The sequence below is a fragment of the Crocodylus porosus genome, unplaced genomic scaffold (assembly GCF_001723895.1).
Source record: "Crocodylus porosus isolate Cpor-Errol unplaced genomic scaffold, CroPor_comp1, whole genome shotgun sequence".
NCBI classification, from domain to species: Eukaryota; Metazoa; Chordata; order Crocodylia; family Crocodylidae; genus Crocodylus; species Crocodylus porosus.
The window spans coordinates 46062367-46074692 of record NW_017728948.1 but is presented as its reverse complement, the minus strand read 5'-3'; the positions used below and the strand labels follow the sequence as shown (position 1 = coordinate 46074692).

Genomic DNA, 12326 nt, shown 5'->3' with positions numbered 1-12326 from the left:
GGTATTTTATCCATTGATTTCAGAACCCAGATTTCACTCACAGTGCATAAAGGTAAGCAGATAAGTATTTTCTAAATTGGGTCCCCAGTGTTCACCAAGGGAGAAAGGAAAATCTGTTGAATAATTTTTTTCAAGCTTCCAGGGAGATACCAAACTGCAGTGAACAATTCAGTCATCTCAATGTATCTTATGTATTTTAAAATGATAATCCACAATTTAATGCGCCATTCACTTAGAACAGTGTTAGGAACTAACTTAGTCCCCTTCCTCCTGCATAATCTTATGTAGAAATTTATGAACCCAAATTGTATACTAAAAGTTATTCTTGATGGTGTTGGATAGCAAAACAATTTAAACTACCCTTTTTAACACTGTTGTTTTTTCTAGCACAGTGCCTAACAGTGTTCCCTCCAAGTTGTGTGGCATGTGTGGCCACACAGGTGCACCTGGCAGCGAGGCATGACCGCACCTGCAGGCCGTGTACGCCACACAGTGTAAAGGGAACGCTGGTATCTAATGTTGTTCAAGATAAATAGATATGTTTTTGGTACATGGGATATTCCTTTCCCTATATGTAATATACCAATACAAATAATATAATAATAACTTAATAATAAAGGCATTGAGTTTGACTACAAATTCTTAGCTGTAGAACAGTTGATAATTTTATAAGGGCTCCACTTTATTTTTGTATGCTATAGATGACCTCCTGCTGTTTCCTGAATGTGGACTATTTCTGATACCTACACAGAGCCCCCCTGAAGATTGCAGCAGTTCAAAGCAATTTACAGGAGCGGTCCTGTGTAACTAGATAGATGTTACATGCTAGATGCTGATAACACTGAAAACTGTTTGTCACAGGAGGGCAGCACTGAACAATGCATTTTGTCCTGTTCGTAGTTCTGACTTCTGTTGCATGATGGATCATTTGATTTCCTGGAACAATAGTAAGCTGGCTGATTAAGACAGCACACAACTTCAAAACAATAAAAGCTCTCCCAAAGATTGTGTGTGGGCCTGTGCATGCATACACACAGACAATACATGTTCTCCTGAAGATAGTGTACATGTGTAGTGTACATACACACAGCCTGTGCGGATAGGGAAGTATTTGATTTGCATTTGGATTTGGCCGATTTGGAGGACAGTATTTGATTTGGAGATTCAGATCGTTGTCCTGAATTGATTTGGCTGAATCAGCTTCACAAGATTCAGTGCTGATTCAGAGAGGTTTGGTGATTTGGATCAGCTGAGTGGCAGGCTGCAGGTTTTCCTGTGACTCCTCCAGCTGTGCCTGCCTCTCCCCAGGCAGGGGGAGGAGCAAGAGGAGCCCCTATGGCTGCCCCACCCGGCCCTGTCTCCCAGCACTTAAAAGGAAAAAAGCCCCACACTCACTGGCTGTAGCGGTGTCTATGGGGGCTCTGTGACCTCCTGGCAGAGCACCCCCCGCCCGGACCCAGTAGTCCGGGGAATCAAAAAAACAAAACATACTCACTGGCAGTAGCAGTGGCTGTGGGGGCCCTGGGGCCACGTGGCAGATCCCCTCTCCCCCCTTAGCCCCCACTCCCCAATCTCTGTGCCCCTGATGGATGCCTTGCCCAGCTCAGCATCCTGGCAATTAAAAATAAACCAAAACAAAACCTGCATTGAGTGGCTGCAGCAGCAGCAACTGGGGCCTTGTGACAGTCTACCAAGGCAGCATGGGGTAGCGGGGATCACCTCCCCTGCTTAGCACCCACACCGCAGCTGCCCCATGGCGCAGGTACAGCGCAGCTTGTCAGGGTGCTTAGCAATGTCTGGAGGCTGGGACTGAGCAGTGCTGGGCTCTGGGTGACACGTGGAGCCACCCCAACTCCCAGGCAGCATACAGTGCTGTGCTGAGTGACGCAACAGCTGCCACATGGGTGCCAGGCTGCGGGGTGACTTCCACTTCCCTGCCCTGCACCGGGGGGCCACGAGCCCCCAGTCACCCCTGCCAGAGCCACTGAGTGTGGGGGTTTTGTTTTTTGTTTCGGTGGTGGAGGCTGGGCTGGGCTGGGCGGGGCATAGGGCTGGGCAGGCCAGCCATGGGGGCTTCTTCTGCGGCTCCTCCAGCTATGCCTGTGTTTGCCCCAGTGGGAGGAGCCAGCTTTAGTGGCTCTGTCCTGCTGCTGCTTGCCCAGCTTCAAATCGATTCAGAGATTTTACTTGGTCTCCCGATTTGATTAGGATTCAGAGATTTGGTCCCCAAATCGGGCCAAATCTCTTCCAGATTGAATTAGCTACCAAAGCTTTGCGCAGCCCTAACCACAACCTTGGTGGTGTAACCTTTGCACCTGGAGGTTACAGGAAGGCTGAAGTCAATGCACGGGTGTTCTGTTTTAACATTTCCTTTCTTTTGAGCACCTGCCAAGTTGCACAGAAAATGGATTGCACAGGGCCAGTTTACTCTTTGATCTATTTTTGAGAGGAAATATTCACTGTGAAAGAAAAGCGATGTTATATATAGGCAAACTTTCAATTATTAATTCTAAATCTTTCTGCTGTTCTTGTGGGCTATGCATCTGCTGAAGCTTGGGCTTCTCTAGAAAAAACTGTAAGTGTTGATAGAAATCAGGCCAACACTTGAATACTGCCTAATTCCTTATGAAAGAGAATTACTTCATCCTTAATGTTGAAGTAGGAAGCCTAAAAATTTTTTTTTAATTCTCTGAAGAGAGATGGAATGATATAGTAGAATCTGATGAGTCCCTAAATTCTCAAAGGTAACATAACTTATATCTGACATCCATATATACCATTCTATTTCTCTATGCTTAAAAATAATGTGTTTGGTATCATATATAAAATCTTCGGAGTATTGCCACTACTTGTGAAATTTTCAGGAGACTTAGGAAAGTTTGTGGTGTCTATTAGAACACAAGTGATAAATACCATTTGAGAGCATACAGTCTAAATAAAATCCTGTCCCCATTGGATATGGTTTCCCCCTCTGTACTCACTGAGGTTCCTTTTCCAAGTTAAAATGTACTTTTTTATAAATCTGCAACAATGACTATAATCTAGACATTTCCAGGCAGTTCTTCCCTTTTTTGTTTTGCTTACAAAAAGCACCATATGTGGAGAATAATGTAGCCTTGGTATGTTCTGCCAACGGAGTGCTCTGGTTGGCTAAACATCCGTCTGCTTTATAATTTTTGTAATTGGTTTGTTTTTTAAAACAGTCGTTCTGATTCTTTTACAAAAGCTTCGTTCTTTGTACAATGTACTATCCCTTAGTTGATATTTTAACTTTACCATTGTTTGCTGCCTTGCTTAGACCATTAAGCCAATAGTTGTAATCTGTAATAAATTAATTTTTCTGGTTAAAACTAGCCAGGTAGATATATTGTATGTGTGCATTTCACAGCATGCCACAATCAATAGGATTTTTAGGAAACTAAAGCTAAGACCGTAGCTAGGACTGCCTTCCTAATGTATAGGTATAATTGCTTTTTCTGGTACAGGAGTATAACACTAAATATCAGTATGTTCTTTACATGTCTCTCATTTAATCTTGTATTTTATTGAAGTTTGCAGCTATAGAGATATAAGAAGGGTATCCTTTCCTGATGCCTCATTCAATTTCACTCATTGTTTCTGGAAAAAAAATCATCTTACATTCTCAAACTGTACATTTTAATTTACCTATTTCCTAGGCACATCACCTCATAAGGTGACACTTTGAGCAATAGAAGTTCATGATGCTACCTCATTCAAAGTCAGGGGTAGTTTAAACATTCATCTAGCAAAGAGAAGAATATGGCATAACATTTCTTTCGCCTCTCATGCAGCTTTGCTGATGCGTATGGAGTTTTGATTTACATGCATATACTTTTATTTATATTTTTCTTTTCTTTTTTGTCTTAGTGTTTTGCTGTGCGCTCTTTGGGCTGGGTAGAGATGGCAGAAGAAGATCTTGCTCCTGGAAAAAGTAGTGTTGCTGTTAACAATTGCATTAGACAACTCTCTTATTGTAAAAATGACATCAGAGACACAGTCGGAATTTGGGGAGAGGTAAGAGTTTAGTAAATGTAACCATTTTTTGGTGAATTAACCATTTTATTTCTTCCTTGAATGCAGCCCTCCCATTCTGTAAAACACCTTGAAAAGTGCACACACGTGCACACATGGTAAATTTCCCACCCATATAAAGTACCAGTTTAAAATGTTACTGACTAAAAAGTAACATTTGAATAGTGTAATTTATTATGCAACTTTAATGTGAAAAACAAAATGAAAAATCAGAGCTAGTCTGGGACTGCTGTAGCAACAGCTGGTGCTGCCAAAAAGCAGAAAAGACACTGAGAATGACCTTGAGATTTTTTGTTTTTGGCTGGTTAGAAAAGCAGGTGTCACAAATGCTGTGATCAAATTATTGCATCTCCGGTTTGTATATTATGTACTGTATAACAGGACCAATATTAAGGTAACTAATGGCTGAGGTATACTGAGACTATATAGTTTGGTAATAAAATGTTTGTTGTGAGGTATTGTTTAAGGAGGCTGGAGTTACTCTGACTAATAGATTGCTGTATAATCACACTGCCAGAAGCCTTCATCCAAAGTCACTGAAACAAATGGGAACATTTTTATTGGCTACAAGTGGGCTTTGGATTAATGCCTTATTCCACTCTCAAGCCCATTACCAAGTGGAAAAGGAGTGTAAGAAACTTCAGGTTGATGAGGGAAGTAGGTTGCAGGCATGTTGGTATAAGGACATAAAATCATGGATTAAATATAGACATTGGATTTATGACACATTATAACTTGCCTGACATCTGACTCCCCAAGTACCTTTCCACTATTTACCTGCTATATTCATCCCTCTTCTCTCCCCCGCCTCTCCTCTCCCTTCCCCCCCAGCCTGTCTCTCACCCACTGACTCCTCAGTTTACATCTTCACTGACTACCTATTTTGCATGCAGACCAGACCAGCCTCTGGTTTCTTTACTATTCGGTCCATCCAGGAAGAGCACACACCAACTGCAGATGCTTCCTGAGCCTGACGAAGGGTTTTTAAACCTGAAAACTTGTTAAGAATTTTTTTTCCAGTTATTTAATTTGGTCTAATAAAAGATATCTGTTTGACCCAAAGAGCCTTGTTTGCCTTTGAGTTGATAAAACATTTGCACCAAAATGTTACAAGAAGGTTTGAGTGAAGGCATGACTGGTCTGTTTTAAACAACTGCCAAGTTGTTTTCCATGCTGTGCTCCTGTCTCTTGACCTGTTGGCATAAATATTATACTAACTTAGAGTTCCTGCACCCCATGGTCCAAATGCCAATGTCATATGTGAAGAGGATGAACATTACATAATGAAAATTCAGTATGAGTCTATATGGAGTAAGTAGTATCACGTGGTGGGTAGAGCACTGGGCTGGAACACCAGAGCCCTGGGTTGTGTTCCCAGCTCTTCCCCTAGCCTACTGGATGTTCTTGGGCAAGTCACTTCTCTGTCTCAGTCTCCCTATCTGTAAAATTATGGCTACTTTTGAAAAATACTTTGATTAAGTGCTACATTAAGTGCTATATGAGCAAAGAAATTGGGAATAAAAGGAATCCACAAAAAGCTGAAATATGCCTTCTCTAGCCTTAATTTCTTAGACTGGGTGATGGCAACCGTTTGTCACTGTGGGCCACTATTTGCAACCCAGCCCCTGCCATGGGCCACACTGCTGTACCTCCCTGGTACCTTCTCTACAGCTTTGCCTGGAATGTGCTGCCAGTTCCCTGAGCTCCCACAGGCCAGATCTAGTCTATCTGTGGCCTGGATTCAGCCTATAGGCCATAGGTTGCCAACCCCTGTCCTAGGCTAAAAAAAGTACTGCTTTCATTTACCAGATTACAAGAAATCTTGTCTTATAGTTGTATAAGTAGAGAACCTGCATATTTTTGGTAGAGGGTGTCACAGGGGCACTCAGGTGCCCTGTGCCTATGAAGGGATAAGGGCAGCTGCCAATCTTCAGGGCAGCACAGGTGCCAGTTTCTGGGGCAACTGCACTGGTCAGGTGACCAGAAGGGGGCAGGGCCAGGCCTTTATAAACAGCCTGGGCTGAAGCCTAGGTGGCAGTTCCCCTCTGGCAGCCTGAGGAGCAGCAGCTCTGCTGCGGAGCAGAGCATGGCACAGCCACCTGACTGACTGAGCATCTACATGATGAGACGAGGTAGAGAGGACCTTGACAGGAATGTATGTTATAGCTGCGAGGCTTAGTTCTGTGTTACAGCGGGTTGACCTATGGCTTTGTGTTTGCTGTGTCATTGGTTGTATAAATCCGGAGGACTGGGTGAGGCTATAAAGGGTGGAGGAGGCCTCAAGGGAGCTCCCCAGTAAGGTGGGGGTTCCTGGTGCCCTGTTAGGGCACAGCAAGCGGGTGCTGGGGAAGGCACAGCAGTTTGGCGCCGGGGTGGCGCTGCGTTTGGGGGGGGTGTTGACCCCAGCCCTGTGTGGGCAATAGCTAGAGAAGCCCGAGCAAGGCTGAAGACCCAGACGGTGGGTCAGGGGGCCAGGCACGGCTACGGCCGCCTGAGCCCCGACCGTGAGAAGCGCAGGAGATGAGATCCAAGGGCGTGAGACCGCGGGAAGCACTAGGCACAGGCCCGAGTGCGGGTGACCATGGAAAGCACGAGGTACAGGCCTGATGCGGGTGACTGCGGGATGTATGGGTGGCAGACCCCAGTCTGGCACTGCCTGTAATTGAGAAGCCTGGAGAGGGGAGCAAGCCCATTGAGGAGCCCGGTGAGGGCAAAGGGCGCATAGCGAGAGAAGCCCCAGGAGTGGGCGCATAGCAAGAGAAGCCCATTGAGAAGCCCAGTGAGGGCAAAGGGCACCTAGAGGGAGAAGCCCCAGGAGAAGGTGCCTAGAGGGAGAAGCCCCAGGCGAGGGTGCCTAGAGGGAGAAGCCCCAGGAGAGGACGAGTACGAGAGCCGAGAGCCCGGTAAGGGTGAACATTCAGGCGGAGGCCTTTGAGAGGGCCTCTAAGGAAAAAACATTGGCGGGATAATGTCCGGAAGATCCGCAAGGCTTGGGGTGTGCTTAAGGGGAGGTTGGAGGCATGTGTAGCTCATAAGGCTGGGGTGCACCAGGTCACTCAGTACAAAGTAGGAGCCCGGACAATCCTAGCACCGTGTCCAAGGGGACAGAAAGGCAGCCTCCCATATAAAACTATATATAACAGCAAGACGTGGCGGGTGAGAAAGAGGGTGCTGGATCACCTACTTGGCACAGTAGGGGGTGTTAGAGAGATCACGGCCGCTCCGAGGCCCCACTCTGTGACAGAGGGTTTCACTGCCACCCCATCAGAACAGGTTGTCTTATCATTAGGAGCTAGCCAAAGTGACTACAGACAAAAAATGCCTATCTTTGTGAAATGATGAATGAAAGGTCCATTCATCCAGTGCCAGTGTCATGACCTTAGGGCTTGCACTCTTTTTACATGGTACAGAGGCTTCAGGCTGGGGTTTGGAGTAAGGAAGTATTTAGAACAAAAAAAATAACTTAATGCCTCAGTCCATTTGGAGTGAAAACTGTTTTCCTGCTTTTAAGTTTGTTTGCATGCAAATTGAGAATAGATATCTGTCCAATAACCTTAATGTGAATGAGGATGGTAAATTGTACTTTCTAAAAAGTTTCCTAGGTTATTACCTTTAAAAAATATATTGTTTTGGACTATGTGGAGATGTTACATTTATGTAGATGGGAAACACCCTTCTTGAGAGCATGGAGACAGAAAAGGATCTTGGAGTCATTATTGACTCCAAGATGAACATGGGCCCACAATGCGAGGTCACGGCTGGAAGGGCTAACTGCACCTTGTCATGCATCCGCAGATGCATCTCTAGCAGGGACAAGGAGGTGATCCTTCCCCTCTATGCAACACTGGTCAGACCACAGCTGGAGTACTGTGTCTAGTTCTGTGCGCCTCCCTTCAGGAGGGATGTGGACAACATTGAAAGGGTCCAGAGGAGGGCCACACCCGCATGATCTGGGGACTACAGGGCAGACCCTGCAATAAGAGACTGTGGGACCTGAACCTGTTCAGCCTTCACAAGAGAAGGCTGAGGGGGGACCTGGTGACAGTCTACAAACTCACTAGGGGGGACCAGAAGGGTTTGGGAGAGACCTTGTTTCCCCTAGCGCCCCAAGGAATAACGGCCACAAGTTGTTGGAGAGTAGGTTTAGATTAGACATCCGTAAGAACTACTTCACAGTTAGGGCGGCTAGGAGCTGGAACCAACTTCCAAGGGAAGTGGTGCTGGCTCCTACCCCGGGGGTCTTTAAGAGAAGGCTTGATGCCTACCTAGCTGGGATCATTTGAGCCCAGTTTTTTCTCCTGCCCTGGCAGGGGGTTGGACTCGAAGATCTGTAAGGTCCCTTCCGACCCTACTTCTATGATTCTATGATATAGACCTAATGAAGGTTAGGTCAATCTAAGTGCCAGTCTATGCAGAAAGTCAGAGAGATTAAGGTGGGTAAAAAATGGTGTGCCCAGTCTAAGTTCATTTGAGGTGGTAAATTAACCTGGGAATGGGTTAGCCCAGTGGTCAACAACATTTTTGGGCAGAGTGCCAAAAACACCCACAACTTCAATGTATAAGATGCTGGCATGCCAGGGGTGGATGATGGGGGAGTTGTGGGGGGCTTGATACTTGTTGTGGCAGCAGAGCCCCAGCCCCTTCCCGACTATCTGCTCTGAGGCAGATGTGCCAAGCAAAATGTCTTCATGTGTCATGCTCTGGCACCAGTGCCAGGGGTTGCCTACCCTGGGTTAGCCCAATCTATCAAACATCTGCATGTGTTCAGAGCACAGACCCAGGGCTAAGAGAGTCCAACTACTTGACCCATCCCTGGGGCTGTGTTCTTCCTAAACACCTCCCCCACTTCCTCTGATGGGGTTATTTTTAGCTCCCTCTCCCTCTTCCCCACCCTCGTTGATCCTCCTCATTCCTGGGTGGACTATCTACCAGCCACACCCATCTTCCCAAAGCCTCCCACCCCCCAGACCTGTTAGCCCCACTGATTCTGCCCACCTCTCCCCATATCCCAGGCTATTTCTGCCAGGTTCCTGGTTTGGCTCCTGTCACTGGTGAACATGTGTACAAGCTGCTCCCAGTCTACTGTCACTCATCTTAAATAAGCCATGTGATTGTAGACTGAGTTCAGTGAATGTCTGCATATACCTAGGAGTTTGTGGTGAAGGAAGAAAATCAAGATGAAAGGTACTGCTTTAGGACCATATTTCACTCAGTTTATTTATGTGACTAGTTCCTTCAATTCAGTCTTACTAGACGAATAAGTAGAGCTATGCTAATGGATTTTTTGAGTGGATGGCTGAACTAAGATACCCAAAAAGTTCATCCCTGCTCCATATTGCATTATTTATCAAATACCAAACACCATTTTATCAAGTAGAAGCATTCCATTTGACCTCAAATGAAAAGCTTTGCTTTTTTTGGATGTTTAACTCTTTATTGCTTTTCTTAAAAAATAGGTGAAATTTGAAACAAAAAGTTAAGCCAGTTTATTCCAAAAATACCAAAATGATATTTTTAATTTTTTCCTTATTGTTCCTTTCCCCTACCTTTCCCCCCACACCCCTTTTTGGTTGAAACTGTTAATTGGTTTCAGTCTGAATTGGCAAAAGTTCCATATCCTTTTGTCTCCCCAAAACTGCTGAAATAAACTTTTACTCAGCTCTACAAATAATACAGTTCAGACATGGAACTTGATGAAGTACCCATTATTGTAAATAGGTTCTTGTTGACTTTTAAAGAAATCTGTAGAACCTTATATCTTGTTTAGCAGAGTAGTGCTGGGGAGGCTTTGTGGAAGGAGCATATTTAAGAGGGAGCTGAATAAAGAGAGAGAGTACAGTTGATGAACTGGGTGAAAATTGGAAGGAATACACAGTACATACTGTAACAGAGTTGTAAGGAACGAGTAAAGTTCACTAAAAATTACAATTTTAAAGTTGAAGGAAGGTTAGAAGTACCAACTAGACTAAAATATTATTGAAGGGGTGTTAGAATTAGGGTAGGATTATCCGTTGGCATTTGGTGCATAAATACCAGTGGTTACATGTTTACTTCATACAAGTCAGTTGAAGTTTTGCCACTGATGTGAATACAGAAGCAAAGAAATTGTTTTCTGTAGATACGGCATCATATTAGTTTCAAAGTTGGTATGGTTGGAAGGGACCTGAGCAGATCATCAAATCCGACCCCCTGCCGTGGGCAGGAAAGAATGCTGGGGTGAAATGACCCTGGCCAGGTGATTGTCTAGCTTCCTTTTGAAGACCCTTAAGGTAGGAGTGAGCACTACTTCCCTTGGAAGTTGGTTTCAGATCCTTGCCACCCTCACTGTGAAGTAGTGCCTCCTGATATCTAGCCTGAACCTACTCTCAATAAACTTCTGGCCATTATTCCTAGTTACTCCTGGTAGTGCCTGGGGGGAACAGGGACTTTCCCGTTCCCTGCAGGTTCCCCCGGTAAGTTTATGGACGGCCACCCTCCTAGCCTTCTCTTGTGGAGGCTTAACAAGTTCAAGTCCTGTAGCCTCCCTTTGTAAGGCCTTCCCTGCTGTCCCCGAATCATGCAGGTGGCCTTCCTCTGGAGAGACCTTGTTCCCCCTAGCGCCCTACGGGGTAACAAGGAATAATGGCCACAAGTTGTTAGAGAGTAGATTCAGGCTAGATATCAGGAGACACTACTTCACAGTCTCACACTTCTCTCCTGCCCAGGGCAGAAGTTGGACCTGATGATCTACAAAGTCCCTTCCAACCCTACTTCTATGAATCTATGACCTGCCCCTAATGAACCCATGCTGGTTGCCCCTAAGCATAATCCCCCCTGCTGGTCCCTCACAGGTGTGCTCCTAGATAATTTTTTCAAAGAGCTTCCCAGGACCAAGGTAAGACTAATGGGCCTATAGTTACTTGGGTTCTCCTTCCTCCCTTTTTTGAAAATGGGGACCCCATAGGCCCTTTTCCAATCCTCTAGCACCTGGCCAGAGCACCATGAGTGCTCATAAAGCTGTGCCAGGAGTCCCGCAATGACCCCTGCCAATTCCTTCGGCACCCTGGGGTGGCGATCATCTGGACCTGCCGATTTTGAACATGTCCAGCCCCACCAGAAGTTCCCTAAATAGGTCCTCTCTGACCCTAGGTCTGGCAGTACCTCTCCGTCCAGAATCCCAGTGGGGGGGATGTCCTGGTCCCTGCTCAGAAAAATGGAGGCAAAGAATTTGTTAGAGGTCAGCTTTTTCATCTGATGCAATCACCAGATTGCCAAGCGTGTCCTGCAGGGGCCCCACGTTACCCGGTGCTTTCTTTTTACTCCCCATGTATATAAAAAAGGACTTCTTGTTATCTTTGATTCTGGTCACTGCACGTAGTTCCATCTCTACCTTAGCCTTCCTAACAGCCCCCCTACAGTCTCGAGCAACAGAGGAGAATCCTCCTTGGTGATAGTCCCTCCCTTCCACCAGGTGTACATCTCCTTTTTAGTTTTCAGACATTCCTGATTGCCTCTGGTGAGCCATAGGGGCTTTTGAGCACTCCTGCCTGCTTTGATTTGCATTGGGACTATCACCCTTTGGGCTCAGAGAATCATCTCCTTAAGGAACGACCACTCATCTTGGACTCTGAACTCCCCTACCATCCAGGACCTCAGTGCCTCTCTGACTAATCTCCTTAACTCATTGAAATCGGCCCTCCTGAAGTCAAGGGTTACTGCCTTGCTGCAGGCCTTTGACACCCTTAGGCTATGCTATTCCTACTTCCCACAGTTCTGTAAAATGGAAGGGAAGATAAAGTCTAAATAGTCTGTCTATAGTGCTACTTTTCCATATCGCAAAACTTGAAAATGATTTACATTATAATTCTCTATTTAACTTGTTGCAGTCAAAAGTGGGATTCAGACCTAGTGCAGTTAAGGATTAACATGACACCTCATTCAAGTAATGACAGAAAGGCTTTAATCATAGAATCATAGAAGTAGGGTCGGAAGGGACCTTGTAGATCTTCAATTCCGACCCCCCGCCTGGGCGGGAGAAAAGACTGGACTCAAATGAGTCCAACCAGGTAGTCATCAAGCCTCTTCTTGAAGATCCCCAGGGTAGGAGCCAGCACCACTTCCCCAGCTCCTAGCCGCCCTAACTGTGAAGTAGTTCTTGCGGATGTCTAATATAAACCTACTCTCTAATAACTTGTGTCCATTGTTCCTTGTCATGCCAGGGGGTGCTAGGGGAAACAGTGTCTCCCCTAGACCCTTCTGGTCCCCCCTAGTGAGTTTATAGACAGTCACCAGGT

General features: G+C 45.7%; 1 protein-coding gene across 15 annotated transcripts in view; it reads left to right on the top strand.

Annotated features, from left to right (window-relative positions):
• APBB2 (amyloid beta precursor protein binding family B member 2) overlaps nt 1-12326 on the top strand; it is a 373280-nt gene that overhangs the window by 290429 nt on the left and 70525 nt on the right. For all 15 annotated transcript variants that reach the window (XM_019552764.1, XM_019552769.1, XM_019552770.1 and 12 more), the window contains one exon: nt 3889-4035. In XM_019552764.1, coding sequence (XP_019408309.1) covers nt 3889-4035 — 147 coding nt within the window. The remainder of the gene's footprint in view (nt 1-3888; nt 4036-12326) is intronic.